Raw genomic sequence first — 27,935 nt, 5'->3', positions numbered from 1 at the left:
TTTGCGTCCTCAGAGGAGATTGCCTCCTAAGTTTGAAAAAGCATAAAAATGAAAGTCTAACTGGGGAGATTGTGCTGTTTCTTCTCCCTCTGCACACCTATGACTGAGCTGGAGAGAGCAGCTGAGGCAGAAGGAGAGCAAACTTGCGACTAGCTGCTCAAAGCAGTGCATCACTGCAAACTACCTGGGGAGAATTGTCATTTCTATGTTGCATTTAAAAATCAGTATTGCATAATTAAGATTAGTGAGAATATATGAGTTTTTACTTAATTTCAAATAAGATGTATTGAAACTTCCAGTGCGAATGATAACTGTAGAGATGGTCTCATTTCTAAACCAAAAAAGTTAATCTGTGTGCATTTTAATCCGAGTACAAATCAGTTTCTATGAAGGCCCTAGAGGCTTGTTACATAGGCTAAACAACATCTTGAAGAAGTCTAAAGCAGGGTAAAGTTTTAAAACAATGATCCAAAGCTTTGAACCATAACCAAGAACACTGAACGATTATGAAGCAACAGCAATCCTAATAAAACATGACATCTCCCCTTTTACATGTAATGCCATTAGGCTAGTTTGAAACTGATTGCTTTACCAGTAAGGGAACAATTTTAAATCAACCAGATATAGGATCCACAAAATAAGTAATGAAAGTGTGAATAACAAAACAAACACTGTAGGAGGTTTACACCGGCTGTATTAAATAACAAGGTTTAAAAAATATAACAAAGATATTTAACAATATGTTATACATTCAAAAATGTATTTAATTATAGAATTAATATAACACAGTAAAATCCAGCCGGAGGGTTGCCAACTAGATGCGGTGGGCGGCGCCCACAGTGTCCCAGATGCTGCAGTGCCAGAGGGCAAGCAGGACTGGGAGCCCAAACAGAGAAACAGATCAGAACAGGAAGGCTAAGAGGTCCAGGAGTCAGAAGCCCACTAAGGCATACCGATGAGAACAGGAAAAAGCTTGTCCAGAGTTACAGGAGAGGTTACAGAGAGTTGAGGCAGAACATTCAGATGAGAACAGATAAGCTCAGTAGTTGAGAGGCAGAACAGGGCAGGATCTCAGGAACACTAGAGTATGCTAAATACTCACTATCTCCACTGAGCCAAGACAGGACTAGGGCATGCTCAGGGGATAAGAGGCAGAACAGGAACCCAATGAAACACTAACCCCCCCACCCCCCAGAACAAGAACATGGCTAGAGTAGAGCATCAGCAATGATCTCACATCAATAATCTCGTCGTGATAGCTGGGACTGAACCGTATATGAAGAAGCAGGAGCAGGTGGGTTAGAGGAGTGGTAATTGGAAACGGGGCAGAGTTAGGCAGGTGAATGAAATGAGCAATAATGCCAGCTCTCAGAACGATGGTCACAACGTTTGATGGGGGGAAAAAACCTCATTGAATGCATAATTTAATATTTTGGGGGTTTTGCAAGGTGAAGATCTCATCTGGATATTTTAACAAACAACAAAGCAAGACCCTGGCACTCTCTGTTGGGTAAAATAGCAGTTTAAAGGTCATATGGATTACATACACATCTGGCCAGTAGGTGAAAAATGGAGTTGGACTTTAGGAAAAAGGTTATCTGGTCTAAGAAGATCAAACTATAAATGGTTGTTGTTTGCAGCACCTCTCCTAACCTTCATGCAATATTCCAACTGTAAAACATGGCAGGGATAATGGAAGCTGGACATAGACAGTAAAATACAGGGAGTAAATCTGTCAGTGGCAGCAATAGAAACTTAGAATGTTGTGGAGGTTAAGCTTCAAGCAGAAAAATACTCTTAATATATAATTAAAGCTACAATTCAATTTTTAGGATCAAAGGATATGCAGTAGAAGTGATAGGATCATACAAGAAAGGGAGCTTTTACTGCAGCTAATTTTGATCTAACGATGTAAATAAAAATTCATGCTTTATTTTTCAGAGTTTTTTGTTGTACAGTAGTTGCTGCTGGTTGGGGGATATATATATATATATATATATATATATATATATATATATATATATATATATATATATATATAGATATATATATAGATATATATATAAGTTTAAGGTTGCAAAAGATGACTATATGTATGTGAAAAAGTTAAACTGGTATACAGAGTTTAGAAGGGCGCAGTGTTGTCTGTGCACCGCTCAGCAATAGGACTGCAAGCTGTCTGCTGCAAGATGACTCACCATTGTCTGTAATTAGTCCCAAATTGTGGTGTCACCAGAAAATGTGCCGATTAGATTGTTAGAGGGAAACACAGGGATGCAGTCATTAGTGATGACAACTAAAAGCACCGAGCTGGGAAGAGAAGGGAAGAGATATTTGGACAAATATTCCTCTGTTGTGGCATTTTTTAGGTGCTCAGCTTCGTCTTTGCAGATAATAGATTCTCCAGATGTCTGTGTAAATTCTCAGTCATTAGGATCATAGCAACCACAAAACAGTCTTAAATGAGTTTTCAGTGATGTTTCGACAGGTGTCGAAATGTCTTCAGAAAAATTGAGCAAAACTCTGGTTGCCTCCCATTTAAGCTTGTTTTGTGGATTTTCCAAATAAACAATGAGAATTGGGATTCAGATAAAAAGTCTTTTGTACTTTTAGTTTCTTACGACACCTGCAGAATGTTAAACTTCTCCCTGTGTTGTTCATGGACAGAAGTGATTTTTTTTGTTTCCTTTCTTTTCACTGTTTGGTCTTGACAACCTTCTTCACAGCAACTGAACCTCTTGGCTCGAAGTATTTGTTTGACAAGAAAAAAAAGGTTGTTTTTTTTCCAGCCGATGTGAGTGCATTTTGATTTCAAAAGATGATGAAGGCTGCATCTGTTTCTTTCATTGCCAAACAGAAGATGAGAATAACGTAATTTATAATGATCATTCTGTTAATTAGATTGATAGCTTACAATTGGACTCCTTCACAGCTAAAAATGGGCTTAACGGCTCTTCTGATATCATGTATTGGATCATTTAGAGACACTGGAAGATGTAGGTTAAGCATGTTTATTAAATTATGGAAAGGGGTATCTTACTTTCTCAGAACTGAAATGCTTCTTAAAAATCTCACATAATGGTTTCCAGGAGATTTCAAAGAATTAATAATTGTTCCCTCCCTTGTACTGTTTAAATGATTCTGAAAATCAATTTCTTTGGTTGGAACTCAATAACACATGTAAGTGTAAATCTCACCTCCTAGATGAAATAATTAAGCCTGACCGGTTGCTCAGGGTGTGCTGGAGGGATAAAAAGATGGGTGTGATTTTGTTACACAGATTGCCCAATAGGGGTCACTAAAGTCTCATAAAACTCTTTTTTTTTTTTGTGGAAGGAGCATTTAAGTTGATAGAAAAGTCACGAGTCTGGTATTTATAAAATAATAAAATCCAATCATCCACCTGCTGCCACTTATCCGTCAGAATCATGGGTGGGTGCATGGTGTCCATCTCCAGCAGTCTATGGGTGAAGGGCAGAGCACACCCTGGACAGGTCACAAATCCATCTCTGGGCAACAGATTCACAACCATGTATAAAAAAAATAAAATGTTACAAATTTAAGGTTAATCCAAAATTTCAACTGACTTCAGATCAAATAGAATCACAGCAAATATGAATATGATTCATTTTTACTAAGCACCTGCTGTAAATAAGAATAAGGGAAATCAGGAGCCAAGCCCTTACAGCCAAGGGAACACATGTTTGGCTCCAACAATTGTGTGCAAATATGTGCATCAGAAGGAGCCTGAAGTAATTGTAATAGCAGGACAACACTGCCACCTAGTGAAGAAGCTTCAGCATACCCCTTTTGAATCTTGAGGCAGCTCTTTGAAGCCACATATTACTGTTTTGTTTTTATTCCTTTTTTTCCCTCCTCCAACCAGAGTGCCTCATTCCACATGCATGTGGAGTCCTGAACATTGTTCTGGGAAAACTGCACAAATTACTTCTAATGTCTTTTTGTTTTTTTACCCCACAATAGTTGTGAAACAGAACTTTATTTGAAATTAAGATCCATTAGAATATTTATCACTATTTCAGGTGAATGGATAGATTGCTCCAGTGTGTTATGAACACGCAGACAAACCAATAGCCATAAATCAAAGGTTCTTTATTTATATGATGTAGATCTAGAGTTCTTGAGGTTCATCAATGATTTCCAACATTTCTCAGAATAGTCTTGCTGTAGGCTCATATCTTTAATCACTTTAATCTACAGTATTCTTCTAAAGTGGGCACTTATGTCAAACCTCCATTTACTGCTGATTATCTTTTCTCTTCCACTTAACATACTAAATATACCTTTTGCTAATCCCTCCAATAATGTCAGATACTCTTCACAGAAACAAACTTGAAAATTCTAAGAGCCCACTGATTTCAAAGATCTCCTCAACCCTCAACAACAGCTTTAGTCTTACTCTATCATGAAGACAGTTTCTGGAAAAGCACATATGTTCATGATGTGATCTGCCTTTGAACCTTTTGGGGTAAGTGTTTCAAAAATTTGCTGCATATTTTCCACCAGTTTGAATGTTTGCCCTTTGTGAAGGACTCTCCCATAGAAGTTAGTTCAGTCTTTGAAATTTGGACTTTTATTTATATTGTTTTTGCATTTCTGTACTGTTATTATTTGTGCAAGGCTGCAACCTGACTTAATTCTCTCCTTTTCATTCTGGCTGGATATTTGACCACTCGTCTTGGTCACAGAAGTTTGTTAAAATTGATAGGTCTGCTTTAAAGGATAGCGTACACATTTTCCACAAGCTTGAGAAAAAGCCTTGGAGAGTTCCCTCCATAAGGTTTTTCTGTTTCCGAAATTGGCAGGCCTACTAATGCGTGTTTGAATCACACCCCTGTTTGGTCAACAGAGAGTGTGTAATGTTGAGGCAACTAGCAGTCGATTTAGGAAGCAGACGAATTAAGTGGCAATCTCTATTATTTTATTGACTTTGTGCAACAGGCAATGCAAATCAGGAGCTGTCACATTGATGTCAACATGGGCTGGTTCAAACATTCTCATCACTGACAACTTTATTGTGGATTTGGGGCTTACCTTGTGGGGTTGCGGCCTAGTGGTTAGGGTATAGAGCCTGGAATCCTGAGGTTCTGGGTTCGAGCCCCACTCCAACAGACTGCCACTCTGGCTCTCTGAGCAAAACCCTAAACCCCACACTGCTCCCGACAATGGCAGCCCGCTGTTCCCCAAAGGGATGGGTTAAATGCAATCCAATGTGAAAACAATAAAGGTCAATTACAAACAAAAACATTCTTCTTTCAAATGAAGGAGTTATGGTCACCAACTCTGGGATTTTATGCAATCTGTTCAGAAAGAGGATGTTCTATGATCGGAATGATAACTAGAACTTCGTGATCAACTATATATTCTATTCAGAAGTAAATACACGGTGGTCTAATTTTCTAGCCCTGTTGCCTGCAAGAAGGTCCTGAGTCTCTCCAGAGTTTTCATGTTCTTCCTGTGCATGTGTGTATTATCTCCAGGTACTCTGGCTTCCTACCACAACCAGAAACATGACTATTGGGTTAACTGGCATCTCTAAATTGCCCTTGGGTGTGAGTGTATGTGGTGCATTGTTGTATGTATCTGGGATAGACTGGTATCTGTCCTGGGTATACTCCTGGGTATACTCTGCCTTCCACCGTGACCCTGACAGATAACCAGGAAGAAATGGATGGATGGATGGATGTACATATTTGTCTTCTTTTTTCTAAAATCAACTATTGTTATAAATTGGTGCTATATAAATTAACTTAAGCAGCTTGTAGGGTTAACAAAATAAATATAACCAGGGAGCTTCAGTGTGAATGTATGCAGCTTTGGGGAAAAAAAGCTATGGGCTGTGAAGAAAATCTAATTATGCTGCCATTCCAGCACCTCTCCTTGACCCCTCTAAACATGCTTTTCACTATAGCCTGTAGTCAAAATGGCGAGCGAATGAATAAACTATGCTTCTTGAACTGTTTGAACAGTTGGGTTTTCTAACGGTTGATGAAAAGTACTCAGAAACAGTTAAGTAAATCAACAATTCTTAGCTCTATATCGACTTCCTTAGGGTTTCGTATTGTTTAATTAGTACAGTCCACAAACTTAGAGATGACTATTAGCAGTTAATGTTAAGACTTATTTTCTGACTTCATTCAAATTGTTTTTTCTTTAACCTGAGGGCAGCAGCTTGGGTCTTATTTCAGACTTTGGTGAAGTAGTGTCCAGTGAAATTGTATTAAGGTACTTTTTTTTTAACTAGCGACATTGGAAACAATAGGAAAGGCTGTCTACTCAGTATAGTCCTTCTACTCAGGAATGCTTAAAAGTCCTACATTAACCCCAGTTATAAACCAAGCGCTTTGTGACACAAACAACACACAAGAACAACAAAGAGTTGTGCTATTTTGAAGTCCTTGTTTTGTTTATTTTTTTCTTTACATTGCTGTCCACATGATCTTTTCATCATAACAAGCAAGTGTCCTAGAAACCCCACAGCCACCAGGACTAAAATCATCACACAGTTTCACTTTCACAAAAGTAGGGGTAAGAGCTTACAGAGGAGGAGGTGTGGGGTGACTACGGGCCTTAGGGGGAAAGGTGGTGTTCAACAGCATCAACAACCTCAGAACAGAAGGAAGAACCTGTCAGTCTGCAGCATGTTGGGTACAAACATGTCACTCATATATTATTAGCATAACATGGCATAGAAAGAAAGCATCCAAGCTGACAGAGCATCAGAGGAGTAAAACTGTGTGTGTCGATGGAGGAGGCAGGAGACACAGAGGGACGCCGGTGGAGACAGTTGACTTTTTTGAGAACAAAGTTAATTTTTCTATGTATTCCTAACATTGTGTGCCATTTTAGAAGTTCAGCACAGTTTGGAGTCTACACAATAAAGTAATTCAAAAAACATGTCAGCACAGTTTTCAATAATAGCACCAGGTTGCCATGAGAGACGGCTGAAGAGTGTAAGATGTTTGAGGTTTGTAGCCAACGCTACAGCCAGAACCAACCAAAGGAGTGGTGAGAGAGAAGGTCCAGAATTAGTGGATATTATTATCAATCTATTCTGTGTTTAATTCAGGGGCAAAACAGCTTGTGGTTTATCCAGTAATGTGATGTGAGGGGTGTTTAAATCATTTTTCAAAAAACCTCTCAAATCAGATTCACGCCTATAGCAAAAGTCATACGACTTAAACTTAGCAGCTTCAGCATAAATGCTGTCATAAAGTCAAAATCCCAATTAACAGCTCTTGGTGTTAACATGATCTTGTTAGCTAACATACCATGATTTAAATATTAATAATAGCTGCAGTTAAATATAACCTATGGAAGTAAAGTCAGCCCTATACTGCCCGCATGGTAACAATATACCTATGTTACCATGCAAGCACTGTAGCTATCACCTTGGAGATTACATCACCCTGACTTCCCACTTTTGAGGTAAATCGAACGGGCCATTACGATTAGCTACCGCTAATATAAAGTATTTAATTGGCAATAGCCAAATATTATTCTGAAATTTAGCATTACAATGCATGTATGCACATAAAAAACCTGCTAACATGGTACCTGTAGTGTTCATCATTATAATTTAGCAAATTTAATTGCCATTTAATTGTCGCCATCCATGTTCATGTTTCTGTGATATCAGGCTTTTTTATTGTTCAGTTTCAGTACAACTTTACAAATTTGCCCTAGATAACTGTTGGAGAAAGACAGCAACTTTAATTAAATATCTACGTAATGGCCTTATATTAATTGTCTCATGTCTTCCCAAAGAAACATATGATTTTGAACACTCATTCATCCTTTGATGAATTTTCTTTTTTTAACAGGCGCCTCCTTTAGGTGTCTCATGCCTCACCGAAAGCAACACAAGATGTCAGTCAAACTACATTAGCTCATGTCTATGTTCAAGCATAAAGTAATAGTGCTCAGCCCTTAGGCACCTAGTTACAGATAACACTAAAAAGCAGTTGACAACAAGGTAAGAACTCTAAAACATTAGAATATTTAAGATATTGATCTTTTTTGCCTTTATAGAGGGCTCAATCGAGTTGGATAGGCCCTATGAAAGCACAAAAATCTGGCACCTTTGAATCGGTTAATCCTGGCTATTTTACATCTTTTTTTATCTTACATCCTTCACTTACATCAACAAAAAATAAACAATAAAATCAAAATATCAGTACAACTTCTGTTGGTTCAGGCACATAAAGAGTGGAAATGAAGGAGGGATTTTCATGAGTAGAAAACAGTCTTTATGCAAAAGCAGCAGTTGGTTGATGGAGGACGGCTGTGAGGAGGACAAGAAATGTTCACCTTAGTAACGCAGAAATGCAAAAAAAAAAAAAGGATAATTAGTCACTTCCCAGCCATGACGGATATCACAAAAGGAATAATTAGGGACATTAAGACATGGGCAAGGTTTGACAGTGAAACTTTCTTAATCAACCGTAACTCCAAACCACCGTTTCTGCAAAGCATGTATGAAAATTGAGAGGTGAAGCACTCTGCTTTTTCCAGCTTGACTTTATCTGTGGCAAAGCCACAAGTGGAAAACTACTAGATATACTGCGGTGAGAAACAAATAAACAAACATGGATAAGAAAATCTCTTGAATTATTTCAACTCTTAAGGCAGCCTTCTATATAAAAACAAGACAAAGTAAATATTTCTGACCTGGCTGCAACTCTGTTAAGACCGTTCAATTTGGTATCCATTCTCCATTCTAGCCACAACAAAAACAAAAGAAAGAGACCAACTGAAATACAGCAACTTGCCTAAACTTTACTTTTTCTGTTGTCTGACTCACCTGAAACCTTAACAAAAACAGCAAAGCAAGTAATAAAAGAACATGGATTAAAAAAAAGTTCAATATATATAAAAAATGAAATAATGCTGTCAAAAGTGCTCAAAAGCAGTTTGTTGTTTTTTTTTTCTTGATTTTTGTTTGCTTATTCATTTCTAACTGGGTTCGATCGAGGTTTGGGAAACTGGAAAGTTGGTGGGTAAGAAATCTGCAAAGGAGGAAGTGCCGGGGTCAATGCTGAACAACTGAGTGGCTGAGGTGAAGGATGGGGTTCAGCTTCATGTGTTATGGCATCTCCTCTCCACCTGATCTCACCAGCTGAACCCCTCCTATGACAAATTTCCTCCTCGGCAGGGCACAGGGTGGGGGTGTGGCGGTGGAGCTTTAACCCAGACTGGTGATGTTGGCTCTGCCACCTGGTGGCGCAACAATGCGCTGGGTGTTCCTACGGGGAATGTTGTCATCAATCTGAGCGCCTGTGGGGACAAGTGAAAGGTTCATTTGGACGCATTCTTCAAGTTTAATCTGCAGTTTTTAATTAGACCATTTGAAGGATTCCTCAACATTTGTCATGTAAAATCCAAAAATCTTCAGAGTTCCTCATGTTGAGCATTTTTTTAGTCAGTTAATTTTGGTGCATATACAAAAATCCACCATTACTTTACAGAGGCAAGACTTTAAACAAGGAACTGGGAATTACAATGCAGAAAAGGGTAAAAGAAAAAAAAGATGTATGGAAATTTGTGCTTTAACATAGTTAAGTGGGTTGGAAATAAACACAAAAATATGCATCTTAACCCTTTAAAACCCGATCCAAGAATAAAACAAAACAGAAAATTACTTTTTTTTGGTTTGAAGTCCTTATTTGGCCTTTTAACAAAATATGTAAAAAGAAAAAACAAAAATTAATTTTTGATATTAATAATTTATTACTATGTGATAAGTCAAGATTATTTTTTGTGTAGTCTTCTGCCCTCTGTTATCAGGTATATCTGATTGTGTACAATAGGATTTTGAGCAAGATTTTTACCATTAAATTATGCAAAAGGTGTCAGACGCAAAACATTTCAGAAACCGTATGTATCAAATATGATACATTTGGCATTACAGGGTTAAGAGAACATTGGAGCTAAAGGTCAGTTTTCTTGACTAACCAGAAAGACTGAAGCCAGACTGGTGAAGGTTGCGGACAGGCTGGTTGGGTTGTTTGGCAGGTGAGGTCTTGGCAGATGAAACGGGTGTCATGGTTTTTGGGGTTACGGAAACCTCACAGACTGGACCGTCATAAAGTCCCCTGGGTACACCTCTCAGCTCAGCCAGCTATGGTATTGGAAATAACGTACAACATTCAGATCAGAGCGAACCAAAACTAAGCTTTTCCCCACAATGTAAACACACTGGATAGAGCTTTTACAATAATGTAAACATTATAAATTGAACTAAATGATTTTCATTATAAGAATAGTGGCTTATCAGCTTTATAAGCTCGTAATAATTACCAGTAGGATAAAAACTGGTAATTGTTAAAAACAAAAAAACAAATGATCATCAGAAAGAATATTAAGGACTGTAGCACTTTACCCTGCTGCGAGCCTTTATCCTCTTGTAGACGTAGTCAGGGAAAGGTTTGCGGGCAACGAAACGCCCAGAGCCCTCAGTGGCATGGAGAACCCCCTCCTCTAAGACAATCTTACCCTGACTGATGACCACGAGAGGCCCGCCGCGCACCTCTAAACCTTCAAAGATGTTATACTCTACAGTCTGAAAGAAAAATAATTATTTTGAAAAAAGTTATTTTGAATGAACTTCAATATTTTTTATTTACTTAGCTAAAAGGACAAGGTAGAGTAGAGTTCACACTTTCTGACCTTCCTCTCAGCCATTTCCAAAAAATAAACCTGAAAGGAGCTTAAAAAAAGATAAATACATTGGTTGATCACCTTAATACTGTATAGATGTTCCTTTTTATCATCCATCATGAAATCTTTCATGGACATCCATGATGGACAACACCTCTCACCCCCTGCACCAGACTGTAGAGGAGCTGAGCAGCTCCTTTAGTGAAAGACTTAATTGAACTTTGTTGATCTCACATTGGAGAAATCTACCTCTATATTTAACCCATCCCCTTGGGGAGGAGTGGGCTGCCATCGTGGGGCAACCAGGGAGCAGTGTGGGGTTGCTCAGAGAGCCAGAGTGGCAGTCTGTGGGGCTTAAACTCAGAACCTCAGGACCTCAGGATTCCAAGCTCTATGCCCTAACCACTAGGCTTGTACACCCCGTTTGTAAAAAGGAGCACTATCACAGGTCATTCATCCCTGCTGCCATCAGAGTTTACATCGCGACACTGTAACTGCAATAATTAATGTGCAATTGCTATCTACTACCCTGTGCAATAGCCTGTTCAATAAGAGACTTCAGCTGTTATAATTATCTTACCACCTCACTCACTGCAAAAATGATCTAGAAATAAGTAAACATTTCTTAAATCAAGAGTATTTACCCTTAATTTTAATAGGTAAATGGGATGATTTGCCAATGGAATGAGTATTTTAACTCTTAAAATAAGATAATTAGATAATATGCACTTGTAATAAGACAATGCAGTTGCTTTTTTTTATTTTAACTGTTGACTAAGTTCTTCCATTGGCAAAGTGTCTCACTTACCTCCTTAATTAAAGAACAAATGTACTTAGTTTAACAAATAATGACTTATTTAGATTTCTATTTTTTGCAGTGCTGTTCTTTACTTGGTACCACTTCAATGTATAACGCCAAATCCAAATGTGAATAAGTCACCTTAAATGTACATAATGAACCTTAAATCTCTGCCTTATTTCTTTCTTTTCTTTTTCGATCCACTGTATATATATGGACGCATTGTGTAAATATCCTATGTACCTTTTCCTCCTTTTGGCATCTTCTTTTGACTATTGAGCCAATCTGACCAGTGAATTTCTCCACTGTGAGATCAATAAAGTCTATCTTATTTTATCTTATTAGGACTATATAAGGTCATATCATAACTCATTATCCCTTTATTAGTTTACAGATTTACACTCCATTCTGAGAACAAAATGGAATAACCTTGCAATTACAGCTTGAACAGAACTTTTAAGCAAGACCAAGGAGTATATCTGAGTTTTAGTCTTTTTACAGCAGTAAACAGGAGTCTAATTGATAAACTAGTAAATGAGCTACCTAAATTAAAAACTATTTAGGTTAAAAGCTACAAAAGCTAGCAACTGTCTAAACTAGCAGTATTTTATGGCAGTTGGCAAATTAATTGTAGTGCATTAGCACCACCAACTGAAATAGAGTTAAACATGGAAACAGGAGGCTAAATTCATACCCAAAAAATACAAAATATAAAAAATAAGTAATAATAATTTAGCAAACCACTTAAATCAACCCCCAAAAAATGCATAGTAAATTAAATTCCTCCTCATAATTTTTAATTTGTCTTTATGTTATTGTCACTCTGCCAGTTTCTAATGGTCCTACTTGTTTTCCCAGCATTTTCTGCAGTTTTCATTGTAATTTAGATTTTTTTTTTGTCTAAGCAGCACAATTGATAACTTTTACCATGAAAAGGAGAAAATCCTTCTTTTTTTAGAATCAACGAGTCCTGCAATTTTGCGGCACTCTTGCAAAGGTTAACTTCCAACGCTACCAGCTAAGAGGCACTTAGGCTAATATCTATTGGCACTACTTAACAGCTACTCCAACTGACAGTTATCAAAAGTAATGGCTACTTATTGTAACAGCTACAAAGGCTAGGAACTATCTAAAACAACATCTACTGCTTTTAAGTAGCTGTCATCTGTACTCCTTAATATTTCTTTCTAGATTGTTCACAGTAAAGATCACTCCATCAGCTGATAGAAAAGAGAATTATTCTACTCAACTCTACTTTAACAGTGCTCAAAACTCTTCCTTTAACTGTTTTATGGAGTTACACAGTGTTCCCTGTGGTTCAATGCTAATAAAAAGAGCTGATTGTATGGATAAGAGGGATAAGCTGATGGGAAACACAGTCATTTATTCTTATCCCAACAGAGGAGAAGGCCTGCTCATTAAAGGGCGTTTTGAGTTTGCGTGTGTCCATTATGAAAGCTTTATAAATTGCACTTTCCTAAAAGCTACTGTAGCTAAGGGTGAGGTCATGGCAATCTTGCTAACTTTATCCCAATATGAGATCAGCAGTAGGATTAGCCATCCCATTACTCAAATAGTTGTATACATTACTTGTCCCATGGAACAAGAAGAACTTGAAGGACATAACAGGATTAAATGAGCATCCACAGCAATGGGCTCTCTGTTTTACTAATACATACACAGACATTCAGCCTGCAAACAATCAGACGATGATGTGTTTCAGTTCTCTGGCAGATTTTATGAATGACATCACTCCCTTGACACCATGAGAGGCCCACACCCTGTTTAGCAGTTAGACAGCCAGAAGTCTTCCCAACCACCGAGAAAGTGGACTAACATCCCCCTTCCTCTGGCTGACACTGATTAGAAAAAAAGAATGGGAACGTACAGAGTTGTGGCTCTTGGCAGAGATGATCTTCGTTACGTCAGGGTCCCAGAGCACAAGGTCTGCATCCGAACCCACAGCAATGCGGCCCTTGCGGGGGTACAGATTGAAAATCTTGGCTGCATTGGTACTGGTCACGCCCACAAACTGGTTTTCGTCCATCTTACCAGTCACCTGGAAGGAATGAGAGCTGAGCATGAGAACCGAGCAGGGGTCCCTTGATGCTTTAGTCTATTTATGTTCCATGTTTTCTACATCATTCCTGACCAATTGTTTCACTGCTCTAATTTTTTCTGCCTCTTTCATGACACATACAACACACTTGTCCCAGATGATCGACATTCTCTCCTCTGTGCCATTGACACCCTCAGGAATCAAGGTGAAGTCATCTTTCCCCACAGCACGCTGGGCAGTGTTAAAAGGACAGTGGGCACTTCCGGTCACTTGCAGGTCTCCACTTTAACGATTGATAAGGAAAAAGAAACATTTAATGAGAAAATAGTGAAATAAGTCTTAACGTGGAAGATCTGATCCAGTTTTTTTACCAGGACAGCAGGGAGTTGAGATAGTCTGGAGTGGCCGGGTCAGGGCTCAGGGGAGGAGATGTGACGTAGGCTGCAGCCTTGGCCCAGTTCTTACTCCAGTAGTGTGAACCATCAGTTCCCAGGCTAGCAGTGATTGGCTCTCCGTAGACAACAGTACCTGTAAAATGTTTGAAAAAAAAGCTACTGATTAGACAAGCTACAAGTATGAAAACCCAGGGTTTTAAACAAGAGATGGTATTTCCTAAAACCTGGAAGCAACAACTAAAGTCAATTCAAAAATACTTAATTGATCCCAAAGTATATTAAATGTTAAAACTCATTAATAAACTGAAAAACATATTTTTTTAAGTAAAAATTATTTACCAACTTTATAATTTATTGATATGTTCTATATTTGCTTGATCTAATGTAAAATAGGTGATCATAGTATTAAGTATATAATATAATGATATGAACAGTATATATGCCCTTTTATATATTTTTGTAAAGACCCAAACATACCTCTATTTAATAAGAATTCAATTGCTAAATAAATATTCAAGGCATGATTTTGAAAGTATATGGATACATACATTCTGTCCTTTATCAAGCTATATAATACTTAATGATGAAATGATCCCATAATATTTGTGTTCAAAATATTTGAAAAAATAATATTACATTTTTCTAAGTAATTTTCTGTTTATTAATTTCATAGCTCTGTGTTCTAAAAAGGAACAAAGTTAGAAGTAATACAAGAAAATCTTAAGTTGTTTAAATCATCTTTTCTAAAAAATACAATAAAAAAAATACTCTAAATATACGTTTATGTAATGCATGCATTAAACATCATAAATATTTAAGCCATACATTCTAAAAATAGAAAGTCTGTAAATTTCAGGGTTTTTTTTTTCTTTTTTTGTTCTATGACCAGTACAAATGGAGAATAATATTGACTTGGTTAAACTGGCATTATGGCCTTGGCCAAACTGCTACACCCTAAAGGTTTTCATCAGCTTTCACACAGCATCCATCTTCTTTTTAACACATTTGGTTCGCAATAAATCACATCAAAGGATGAATAAAAGCCAAGCAAGGAAAATTGGGCTTGAGCTCCTCACCCTTCTTTCTCGCCTGTGCGATGACATCAGCGGCGCTCTTGCTCATCACCTTGGTAACGTAGAGTGGACAGTTGGTCTGATTGGCCACAGTAACCGCACGGTTTACAGCTTCTGCCTCCACCTGGAAAATATTAGAAGAGTTTTGCTAAACACATTTATTAAGCGATACAGTCCTCAGACCTTTCCTGACCGATACAGAATTAATTTTTCCTTTTTCTTCCAACTTGGAGTTTTAGTTCTTCGATAGAAATAGCAGTTTTAATCTCGTAGAAACCAAATGATTTATAAAATTATTCCTATTTATGCATAAAAGCTGAATATTAATTGTATTAAACTCAAGAAAAAATGTTAAAAGGTTTTTAAGTTGAAAATGGTGTGATGAATGGGATGATAAACAATATAGACCCCACAGCTCAGTGTAGACCTAACATCTAGTGTTTCAAAACCACATATATCATCATTTTGGAGGGGATTTAATGTGACGGACCACCATCAAGTACGTCTCTGTTGTTGACTGTAATGATAGGGACATGTATGTTTTGTTTTTTTCCCCAAATCTTGCATATCTTTGGGGAAAGATATATTTTTTAAGGCAACTGATTATCCCTGACTTTATTTAGGTGTATCAGACTTAGTACAGATGAATACAAATGAAATAAAATAAAACATTTCTAGTCCGATTTCTGGTTTGATCACAATACCACATTTAATAATCAAGAATAACACAGCCAGAACATTAACATTCTACTTTTTTCCCCAGGCAGAGTGGAGTTATTAAGAAAGAAAAGGGAAAATCTGAAAGAAGAAGAAACTAAATGTTTTAGCAACAACACAGTGTGTTATCTTTATAACAGATGTCCTGATGAAAAATCCCATCCTTTGTTTTGGCATCTTGTTTTCACATGCAGAGAGAGGAATCCAACGACTGTAAAACTGTCAAACACTTTCTACCAAGCTGTGAAAAACTGGAGGGGGTCAAACAGTCATGTAACAGAGCAAGAGGCTTAAGCGCTGGAGGCTTTCCTCCAACTGCTATATAGAACTGGACCCACCTCCTCTGGATGGCTCAACACATGTCCTTCAGGCCCAGTGATCCCCTGCTCCAAAATCCGCCTCTGCTCCTGAAAACACATGAGCACAAACAAACACTGGAAATGTGAATTGTTGAGTCATGTACAGGTGTTCCTGATCAACAACTTTGGCAATAAAAAACAGTCACTGGTTTGACCCCTATAACCGCTTGTCCTCATCTGTTTTTAATTATGAGCATCCCATGCATGGGGTGGGGGGGGTACATTACAGCCTCCGTTCTCCATGAGTGACCAACAAGCACAAACCTTAGACAGGCAGTTTATTCCGCTTAATATTAACGTAAAAGTCCATTGTTGTACCTCAGCAACGATGTCCCCGTTCTCGGCGTGAACCTGAGCGATGGCTCCCAGATCTCGGATCACGCTAAACACCTCGTACACCTGGATCAAAGAAAATGATATGGGCACATATTCCAGTTGTGAATACACTTCTCCACCTTGTCGAGCAAAAGGTCTCAGAATTAAATCTTTGTACATCCACAAATATTGATAACTTATATGTGTTTTTAACAAAACGTATTGGCATTACATTTTGAAGATGGAGGACGGCGCGTGCATGTTTGCAGCTCAAGCTGCAGAAATGACTTCCATATCAGCAGAGATGGCAAAAGTACTCATTTTCTGTACTTGAGTAAAAGCACAGATACTTGTGTTAAAAAATACTCTGGTAAAAGTGGAAGTACCGATTAAACTTCTTTACTCAAGTAAAAGTAACAAAGTACAGGCTTGTAAATTTACTTAAAGTATAAAAGTAAAAGTAGAAACCACTTTTTTTATGCCGTTGCCTACATTTTAAATGGATATCTGCCAATAGGACTAGATCTCCGTTGTGTTCATTTTCAATAATCATGCGTCCATACTACTATGCTAACGCCAACGCCACCAAGCTGCAATGATTTGCCGCGAATGAATACCGCCGAATCTATCGATTCATCTTGTAGTGGTGCGTCAAATGCAACGTAGATTCCCATCCAATTAGATTGAATTTGGTATTGATGACGTGAAAAAATAATAATGGTAACTCCATTGAAATGATTCAAAACTAAAGTAACGAGCCAATTTTTTAAAATGTAAGGAGTAGAAAGTACAGATATTTGTGTAAAAATGTAAGGAGTAGAAGTAAAAAGTCGCCATAAAAATAAGTAGTAAAGTAAAGTAAAAATATCAGAAAAATCTACTTGAGTACAGTAACGAAGTATTTGTACTTCGTTACTTCCCATCTCTGCATATCAGCTAGCTTTAGCAGTTAGTGGAATAAAACAAAACCATTCTCCTTGAAAATCAAGGTTTTAAACGGTGAAATGTCTTTGTTTGCAGCAGGTTAGTGAGTTCCAGTGTGACACAGCCCAATCTTATCACTGAAACGTGTCCCTGAACCTTCATTCAACTTAAACAGAAAACAAGCGGCTACATTTGAGCTGAAAACTACAACAGACTGAAATGTTTTTCCCAAACTTTATGCAAGTCTTCCACAATCTTCCTGCTAATGCAATATAATGGGTTCACTGAAGGAATTATCACCTTTCTGCTGCCAAACATGCAACAATTCATCTTCATCAGAATTTAATAGAAACAAAAAAATGGGTAGCCAGCATTCCTCCCACAGGTGCAAAGACCAACATGGATCTGCTTCAAAGCTGCTTTCAAACAGGATTAATTCATTTCAACCATGACTCAGAATGAGATGTGCAACAAGATATAGCCTTTAGTAACCTCTTCCAAGAGAAGCAGACTCTAGGTTTGAGACAAACCGACACGCACTTTAGTCAGATATGCAGGTCGAGGCATGATTGTTTTTATAAAACATCATCATAGCGTTTCATTTTCCTTATTCATTCTGAGAATGTTGGCAACAAATTTACTAGCAAAAGAAACGCTGATGTTGCTGCAAAGGTTAAACTTAATTCAAGGAGAAATTTCTGTTTAAATCTGGTCTACGAAACAAGCTGAACTGTCACAACATAACTGTATCATACACAAACATTAGATGTGTCGTAATATAGCTTAAAAAGAAAAAAAAATCAGCGATGACGTAAATATCATTTGGAGAAATAAAGGAAGTGTACCTGAGCATCGGTAAGCTGGAAAATATCTTTGTATGCCAGGTAGACAAGGAAAGAGTTGACACCTGAGGACATTAAAGAAAGTGAGCAGAAGCGAACGTTAAAGCAGGAAACAAAATTAAGATCTCAGACTCACATTCTTTAACATTAGTAACAGGCTTTGTTTGTGCCAATGAAAGCAACTAGCAAATCAATTCGAATTAGGTGGTTGTTTGATTACAATGATTGTGCACATTTAACCCCTTTTTTCTTGCTCTTTTACAAGTTTTGGGACTTAAACAAAATCTGATTTCTCAACTCAATATATGTCAGATCATATATTTTGCATTATACCCCCTTAGATAAGCTATCTGGGTCAAATATATGTATATGGATTTAGAGACTTAGAGTTGACAAATGTCAGAAAAACTCCTAAAACATGTAATCGACTCTGCAGGCAGAGGTTTCTATGAGCAAATCCAAGTCTCTGGAGTGACACTGCTCCACTGACTTGAAGGGCTTAAGTCTCAATAATACAGCAGAGGAAAAGCTGCTGATACGCATCAGAGGAAGTCAGCTGGGCTGATTTGAGCCCGGACATCTCTCTTTGGGAATTTTCAGGAATTTCAAGGGTAGTTGTAGAGGTGGGATATTAAACCTTAGTGATAAGTAGGCCAAAATCAACAAAACATTATTACTCGTAGCAAAAGGTATAATTATATAAATAAATAAACAAAAATATACTATGATTTTTTTGACTCTTTAATAAAATACTAAGCATCAATTTAAAGAAACAAAGTTTGCAATTTTTTGTGGATGAAAGTGATCTGTTAATCATGTATAAAAAGGGTTGTTTCACATTTCACTGATTGGGGGGAAAAAACAAGCAAGGCATCAATCTTGCAAATTATATTGATTTCAATTTTAAAAATAAAATTTCAAAAGAAAGCACGAAAATGTTTATGTTCAGTAGTAAGAACAGGATTTGTGTCAACTTCTCAATCAGTAGATGTTTTCCTGTTTATTGTAATTACAAAATTAGCAAAAAGTCTATTTAATACATGAAAAATACGATTTCTCACTTTTTCTGTCAGATTTTAATTTATCGTTGATTATTTTGTCCTAATAAGAAAGAAACAATCCTTGGGCACTTTATTAAAGTTTAAAGCTAACACGATGAGCCAATCCCATGGCAGCAAGTTAATTCTTTCATGAAGCTGGGGTCACAAAGCTGGATTGGTGACATTTAAACTCAGCATCAGAACAGATAAGAAACTGACTTTTGAAGTTGCCACAGGCTGGCCTGAATTTTTCAGAACCTGTTGATCTTTAGGGATTTTAGACTTAGACTTAGACTTCTTTATTTGTCATTTTGTATGCACAGGGTGCATACAGAACGAAATTGCGTTACATACAGCTTATGAACGTTGCATTGATATTTCACAATGGCACGAGTTATAGAAAAATACAAAAAGTGCAGCAGTGGTCAAAGTGTGAACAGTGCAGAGGATAAGAGACAGTGTGCAAGTTGCAGTGGTTCAGTGCAAAATGGCATTTGTGCAAAAAATGCGTTATTGAAAAATACAATGAGATGAACAATTTAAAGGGCTAAAAGTTAAAAGTTCAGCAGCATTTGATGCCCGATAATGTGCAATAGGTGCAGAGTTCGGATTGTGGATCAAAGGTTCAACAGTCTGATGGCAGTGGGGAAGAAGCTGTTGCACAACCTGGTGGATCTGCAGCGGATGCTGCGGAACCTCTTTCCAGAGGGGCAGCATTTTATGCACATTTGTTAAAAATAATCAGACTGGTTTGGGATGACGGAGAGGCAGCAGTACATTAAATAACAATGGATGGGCTACATAAGCAGTAATATGGCACTTCTGTCAGCTGCGAACTAAAAACTTCAGTTTATAAAGGTTCATTGGATAAAAGACTAACTGATTGCAAAAGTCTTCTCGACTCAGACCAGTCTGATTAAATTCCAATATTTTATAATATGGTCAGATTTTCACATAGACTTGATCCATCATGCCAAGAGCTGCTAGTGATTTCATGGTCTGGGTTATAGTTTCTTTAGGCTTCTTATGACCAACTGATAAAAACCACAGCCTTTCTTTAGATTGTTTCTGACCACACCCATTCGTTAAAGGAGCATAGTGAAAGATCCAGAGTTTTAGCAGAAGCTCGCCCCCTCTGGTGAAAAGATGTAAAACCACCAGTGTTGTAAATGAGCATGGGAGAAAACATCTGCCACTGAGACTGCACAGATCTTTTATGTTGAGGCCTAATGTCTTCTTAAGTAGGAAAGTGTGGGTTAACAATTTAGCTTTTTAGCAAAAGAAGGCCAAAGAGCTCTGTCTATTTGATGAAAGCTACCCCAATATTTACTCTCATCTTATTCAGCCAATAAATTCAGACAAAATGTAGATTTTCTTACTCTTGTTTTGAGTCTGACTGCTTTGAGGTAGTTTTGTGGTCATATTTAAAAACTGTGCCTTAATGGTGGCAGAATATGAAGAAAGTAGGAAGGTGAACGAGAGCGTAGGCACATCATACCCTCACATACATCAAGAAAGTACAACCTGAATAAATTTCTCATGAACTGATTAATGAAGCCTATAGAGGCAACTGCTGTAAACTGAGGAAAACTCATTTCACAAGTCCGGTAAAATCATATTTAACCTTTAAACTTGTACAATACTCCTTTAACAACTTCACTGTAGCCAACCACCGCTTTCAGCAAATCAAAATATGTGTTTCCAACACTTTGTTGAATCCATCTAACAAATAATGAAACAATTTTTAAATGTATAAGGGGTAAGAGGGTGTTAGAACTTTCCTATCCTGACACCCACTATCAGGTGAGTGGATGGAAATAGAAGAAGGGTTCTGATGCAGGTTCTGATTATTTATTTTTTTTATTTTTTTACATGGTTCTCATAAAAGTCCTCAATAAGTGAGAAGTCAAATTAGAAATACTTGGTTTTTGAAACCAAGTAGAAATGTGTAGAAAAGGGTTACAAAAACACATGAAAGAAAACAAAATGTTCCTTAAAAAAATTGACCCATTTTGTATGCAATAGGCTGAATGAGAATATTATAAATGATCAGAATAACAGTGTTTTATTGGAAGCTGCTTTCATTGGGTTTCTGAACATTTTTGCAATAATAAGCGGGTAGATTAGATATTCGGAGCTCGTACCGTGATCCTTCGCCAGCGTTTCCATCTCCTCCTGGATTCCCTTGTGCCACTCGGTGATATCGACGTGCAGTGAGTAGTCGCAGCAGGACTTGCTGTCGGCCCATTCACGCCACTGCTCGAAGGCGGACATGAGGCTGACGCCAGGTTCAGGGACCACATGATCAACTGAATAGATGCACAAAAACTTTGAATATCTCAGAAGCAGAAGTTCAGCTTTTAAAGGCTAGTTTAACAGGCTTTCATAGTCTTTATGAATATACGTAAACTAGGATATTCCAAAGTGGACTTGGCTTAGCGTTTAACTAAGTCTCCAACATCAGCAGCATGAGGTATTTTCTCATTAATTCTAACAACTTGCTCTGACTGTGAGGTTCTGTGTGGCCTTCCAAGCAGCGCCGGTTACGTTCCAGACCTCACTGACCATTCCTGGGTCTGCAGCAGTCAGCGTTTCGCCTGAGGTGACAAGAGCATGCTGGGAGAGTTTGTTTGGCTGCCAGGGAGGGCTGCTGATTCAGCACAGGGAGCCCCAGTGTGACATTTAACTCAAGTTTATTTAGCCGCTCTGTTTTTTCTTTTAATTCAAACAGGCTTGAAAAATATTTAACATTTTTAAAGCTTTAATAACAAGGAAAATTAGTCCGAAAATTAAAGTTCTTCAAATGAATGATTTAGCCTCACATTTGATGCATTACGCATTTATGGTCATGTATATTTATCAGCTTTTTCCCTATTAAAACATTTTATTTTCATGATTATAGGGAAAGTACAAATTGGATCTTGGGTTAATGTTTGCAAAGAAAGGAAAAGGTTTTTTGTTCTAAGTCGTCTGTTTTGTATTAGTATATGTTTCAGTATATTTCCGTGCTGATTAAAAAGAAGGATAAAGCTATAAAAGGCAATAATCGATGCTGGAGTGAAGACATCATCATTTGCATTTTCAATACATCCAAAGATTTCTTTCTATCGTAGGAATTATTGATATGGAGAAAATAAATGTATAGCGCCCAAACAAGCCATGCTCTTTTTAGAACTCACTGATTAAAAGCCTCTCATCAAATTAGGAATGTATGGTTGGGTGAACGACTCACTGATCATGGTGGTGCCGCCAGCCAGCGCCGCCTTGGTGCCTTGGTAGAAGTCGTCGGCTGATGTCATGCCCCGGTCAGGCATCTGGAAACGCGTGTGCACGTCGATCCCACCTGGCATCAGCATGCGGCCGTGGGCATCGATGGTTTTCACCCCCCCGGGAACGATGAGGTTTTCTCCAATTTGCCTGGAGACAGAGAGGAGCATCGACATTAAAGTATTAAAGTACCAATTATCAAATATCCTTTAACACATAAATATAAGTGCTTTATAAAAAAAGATTTGGCCAAACCGTGAGTCTCTTCAAAGTTTATAATAAATGCCCCCATTTTGTTTTTTGTTTTTTTTTGTTTTTATTTTGCACCTCTGTTAAGGTAGAGGGAAGATAATAAACTATCAAAGGCTTGAAAAAAAAGTAAACTTACTTAATGACCCCATCCTCCATGTAGATGTCAGCGCAGAAGGACTGATCATCGTTCACAATCTTTCCTCCCTTAATCAAGAGACGGTCACTCTGGAAAGGAAAACAAAGAATATTAAATACTAGAGGACAAGTCAGTAATCTCATCTGGAAAAGAAGCCAAGGCTTCAGGAATCTGCTTGTGTTTCCATAGATACACATACATTTAACTGGAAGAAAACTCATTATGCAACCAGTAATTTCCCCCGACTTACAGGATGCTCTCCTGAGACATGAAAGAGTACTTTCCTGTAATTTACAGGATACTGATCTAATAATTTACTTTAGTTTTAATTTACATAGTGCCAATTCATAACAAATCTCTCTTAGGGCTTTATTTAGAAATATATAAATCAAACCAATTTTGATGCAGTCAATTTGAGTTTATTAAACCAACATGGTAAATCTATATATGAAGGCCAATCTTGTTGCTTGAAATCTCTGACTTTGTAGAAGTCCCTGGTGCTTAGCAAGCATGTGGCAACAGTGGAAAGAAATGACTCTCTTTAAACTGTAGGTAGATCCAGGTTACTTCCAGGGATGGCAAAAGTACTCACTTTCCGTACTTGAGTAAAAGTACAGATACTTGTGTTAAAAAATACTCTGGTAAAAGTGGAAGTACTGATTAAACTTCTTTACTCAAGTAAAAGTAACAAAGTACAGGCTTGTAAATTTACTTAAAGTATAAAAGTAAAAGTAGAAACCACTTTTTTCATGCCGTTGCCTACATTTTAAATGGATGTCTGCCAATAGGACTAGATCTCCGTTGTGTTCATTTTCAAACATCTCGTCGTCCATGCTACTATGCTAACGCCACCGCCATCAAGCTGCAATGATTTGCCGCCAATGAATACCGCCGAATCTGTCGATTCATCTTGTAGTGGTGCGTCAAATGCAACGTAGATTCCCATCCAATTAGATTGAATTTGGTATTGATGACGTGAAAAATAATAACGGTAACTCCATTGAAATGATTCAAAACTAAAGTAACGAGCCCATTTTTTAAAATGTAAGGAGTAGAAAGTACAGATATTTGTGTAAAAATGTAAGGAGTAGAAGTAAAAAGTCGCCATAAAAATAAGTAGTAAAGTAAAGTAAAAATATCAGAAAAATCTACTTGAGTACAGTAATGAAGTATTTGTACTTCATTACTTCCCATCTCTGGTTACTTCCCAGTAAAGCTTGCTTTCAGGAATGAATCAGTTACTTTCATGAACTAACATAGCTTACATGTGACTTCCCCCAAAATATAGATCAGCCTTCTTTAACCCTGTAATGCCAAATGTATCATATTTGATACATACAGTTTCTAAAATGTTTTGCGTCTGACACCTTTTGCATAACTTAATGGTAAAAACATTGCTCAAAATCCTATTGTACACAATCAGATATACCTGATAAGAGAGGGCATAGTAATAAATTATTAATATCAAAAATGTATTTCTGTTTTTTTCTTTTTACATATTTTGTTAAAAGGCCAAATAAGGACTTCAAACCTAAAAAAGTAATCTTCTGTTTTGTTTTATTCTTGGATTGGGCTTTAAAGGGTTAACATGAGGATACTTTCACATCATTTGCTGGTTACTTTCCAAAACTTGCATGTTGTGTTCCTAAAACTAGTAATTCTGAGGTCCAAAAAGTGAAGTCATTTCATAGTATTTACAGGTAACTTCTATGGAATTTAGAGAATATGTTTCTGGTATTTACAGCTTACATTCAGAAAAAAGAGGTTTACTGGAACTGACAGAAATAGATTTTAGAACTTGCAGTTTGCTTCTCTATAACTCACAGCAAACGTTCTAGCTACTTACAGGTTAGAGTATCTATGGTGTATGGCTCACCTACATAATTTTTTGCCTTTTACTAGCAGGCTACTTATTAGAAACTAACAGGCATTCATGAGACTGTCGTCTTTTACAGAATTTTTAGGATATTTTCTGCAAAATTTATAGGTTTATTTTCTAGAGGATACAGATGATGTTCAGGAAAATTACAGGTCACTTTTCTAAAATTGACATGTTAGTTTAGGCTCTGAAGGTACATTAACACAGAGCGTGTATATAAAAAAAAAAAAGTAATCTGCAGGCGGTAAACTCTAGACTTTTAAATTCTGTATAAATATTTACCCTTTGGTTACATATTTAGTATGATTCTACCATACAACATCTCTAATGACGGCAAGTATTGGCATTTTTAAGAGTTATAGAGCTAATATCAGAAAGCCATGGATTAAAATTGCCATAAAAGTATTGAATATCCCAATAGGACTTAGAGAGCATCTTCCTCTTGATGCCGTCCAGCTCTGCTTTGCTTGAGCAACAAAATGAGGGGACTATAAAACAATCAACCTGTCTCTGGACACACCCGTCCATCCTTTGCAAGCGGTCAATGTGCTGCAGTGAAAGATGCGAGAGCAGATCAATGAAAAGGCCGCTTTCCACGCCTTCTGCTGTGGCACTTCTCTCTTTGCAAGAAAAGAGGTAGAGGAGGAGGTGGCGGGGAGTCCACCATATCCACCAGTGTCCCCTTTTCTCCCTCTCTCTTCTGCCCCTCCAGCCTCCCCGGGGGCCCCCTGGCCCTTTCTCCAAAAAGGGAGTGGCGGGTCTGGTCACAAGGACTCTGGCGTCCCCGACTAACAAAGGCCTCTCTGTTTGAGCCGGGTTGCAGCTCTGGCTCTAAGCACAACTGCTGCAAACCCCCACCCGGTGGCTCCGACACCAATTACAAAAAGCGATCCAGTCAGGTTCTACAAAATGGAGTAGTTCTGCAAGATCCAGTAAGTTCGTCATGATAGGTTTAGCCAGTAAGTCATTGCTGCTCAAACGGCAGATTCCATTTAGATGTTGCTTTTTAGGCTAAATCTGGTCAGACTGTCATACGCTTGATTTAGTCCAGAAATAATTGTTAAAAATTGGGCTGTGTTTGGTCGCTCTGATCTTTCCCATTTTAGGTCAATAATACACATTAAGAAGACTTATCAACGATCTAAAAATAACGACTTTTAGCCTTTCACTTTTCAACTTTGCAACCAAATGTAGACCTTGTTTGGACGTAAATCATGTCATCTTTTCAACCAATTTTTGCTCAGATGATGACAGTTCTGAAGATATTGGCTCTACTTTAGAGCTGACTGCAAAAAAGCAGAAGAATACATTCTTCCTAGATACCCATTGAATTCAGACATTTCATCTTCATTATTAATTACTTGAAATGAACACCTTTTCATCCACAAAGTTGCTGTATTTTTGGAATCACTAGAGATGAATCAGTGATGCTTTTCCTGGCTGATACCCATTTATTTTTTTCTGGGATCCAGAATCTTACTTTTCCTGAGGAATATAACCTAAATTAAGAAGAAAAGGCAATTTTCTATAACAGCATTTTAATAAAAAACCTTTTTTTTTTATATTCCTATTAAAATATCAAAGCATAAGTTGTTAACCTTTATTTATTTTTATAAACTTTGAATAAGTTCAAGGAAGTACATGCAGTTTAAGGACATTTTTTATGGACTAAAAGCTGTTAACAATAAGGTTTTTGCTACCTTTCATAAAAGTGCATATTTGAATAGGAATGCCAGGGTTTAACTTTGATAGAACAAAAGCAAAGGAGGAAATATTTGATCTTGAAGAAAAACATTAAGGCTAGACTGGAGTTTGCCAGAGTTAACATGGACAACGGCCAGGACTTCTGGAATAGCATTCTTTAAACAGAGCCTCTAAAACACCAGAACAGAATACTTTTCTGTTTAACATAAACCAAATAAACCATTTCTGGAAAAACTCTGGTATGAACTGGGGGTGTAAAAATACATTGATCCACTTTGATAGAACAAGAAATATTCCAGTCAAATTCAATGTTAATAATTTTAAAAATGAAAACATTGGTCCACAACGTCATCTTAAAGATAGGCATTTATTTTAAAATTCAAAAGGCAAGAAACTACAGAGAACAGATGATCTAATATAATGTCTATATTAAAGTATTCTGTTGTTGACCTGAATGCCTTTTCGCCTTTAAGAGCCTAGAGATAAAATTGCCACAACACAATTAAAAACGTTTTTGTGAGTTGATATAGAAGTTAATTGCTGAATCAGATGGACATAATATAAACCGGCAGACCTATGAATTAAACAGAATTTAAATCGTATTATAAAATAAAAATAAAAATAAAAAGTATCATGGTTTTTGTATTTAGTGAGAAGAAAAGTCATGGTTTGGTGAATCTCTGCTGCAACTAAACCAGGTCAGTTCAGCATAACAGAACCCATGATGATTTCAAGCATGTATGTAAGGTGAATATCTGTAAAGATAAATAAATACATAAAACCAAAATAAAGCTGGACCCTGCAAAGAACCAAAAAATAAAAATGAAAGCTCTATGGATTGGGCGTGCTTTGGTGGCGCAGGGGAGGGCGCACACGACCCATGTATGGAGGCCTTAGTCCTTGATGCGGGCGACCTGGGTTCGAATCTGACCTGTGATCCTTTCCTGCATGTCTCTCTCTCATTACCCCTTTCCTGTCAGCCTACTGTCCATTAAAAAAAAACAAGCCACTAGTACCGTAAAAAGCCCAGATCTTGATCTGACAGGGATGCTATTAGGTGACTTTAAGTCAGCTTTTCGGCTTTTAAATGTCCCATCACTGAAAGTGAAGAGCGGGAGAAACTTTCTATATTCATGTTAACTGAGGATTTTCAGCTAAAGGGGATAACAGTGGTTTTTAGGGGGGAAATTGTTTTTACAGACTTTTGTTCATAAATGATCTTTAATGAGAGAAATAAGTTTACTGTTGGTGTTAAAGAGAAATTAAGTGACGTTTTTCCAGAAATTAATGAAAATTTAGATCAAATGTCTTTAGTAGTTGCGATAAAGGAGTCTCTATGTTTACAAATACAAACACATGATCCACACATGCTCAGGGTGCACACATGCATTCATATATCTGTGTATGAATCAGAAATACATTCGTGCATCTTGTCCTGTGCATGTGTGGATCTTGATGGTTAAAATATCACTTGACATTTCTCATTAAAATCCA

General features: G+C 37.4%; 1 protein-coding gene across 2 annotated transcripts in view; it reads right to left on the bottom strand.

Annotated features, from left to right (window-relative positions):
* Positions 1-6,403: 6,403 nt before the first annotated feature.
* Positions 6,404-27,935, bottom strand: part of dpysl2b (dihydropyrimidinase like 2b) — a 35,432-nt gene continuing 13,900 nt past the window's right edge. For both annotated transcript variants that reach the window (XM_038268245.1, XM_038268246.1), the window contains exons 2-14: positions 22,859-22,947; positions 22,436-22,620; positions 21,348-21,512; positions 18,167-18,228; positions 16,401-16,481; positions 16,062-16,130; positions 15,010-15,130; positions 13,910-14,066; positions 13,680-13,821; positions 13,368-13,538; positions 10,403-10,582; positions 9,976-10,141; positions 6,404-9,297 (exon numbers count right to left, since the gene is read on the bottom strand). In XM_038268245.1, coding sequence (XP_038124173.1) covers positions 9,206-9,297; positions 9,976-10,141; positions 10,403-10,582; positions 13,368-13,538; positions 13,680-13,821; positions 13,910-14,066; positions 15,010-15,130; positions 16,062-16,130; positions 16,401-16,481; positions 18,167-18,228; positions 21,348-21,512; positions 22,436-22,620; positions 22,859-22,947 — 1,680 coding nt within the window. In that variant the 3' untranslated portion in view covers positions 6,404-9,205. The remainder of the gene's footprint in view (positions 9,298-9,975; positions 10,142-10,402; positions 10,583-13,367; positions 13,539-13,679; positions 13,822-13,909; positions 14,067-15,009; positions 15,131-16,061; positions 16,131-16,400; positions 16,482-18,166; positions 18,229-21,347; positions 21,513-22,435; positions 22,621-22,858; positions 22,948-27,935) is intronic.

Source organism: Cyprinodon tularosa, unplaced genomic scaffold (assembly GCF_016077235.1).
Source record: "Cyprinodon tularosa strain WSP-4 unplaced genomic scaffold, ASM1607723v1 ctg7, whole genome shotgun sequence".
Taxonomy (NCBI): Eukaryota; Metazoa; Chordata; class Actinopteri; order Cyprinodontiformes; family Cyprinodontidae; genus Cyprinodon; species Cyprinodon tularosa.
Note: the sequence above shows the minus strand (reverse complement) of the source record. Positions and strands in the feature narration are given on the sequence as shown.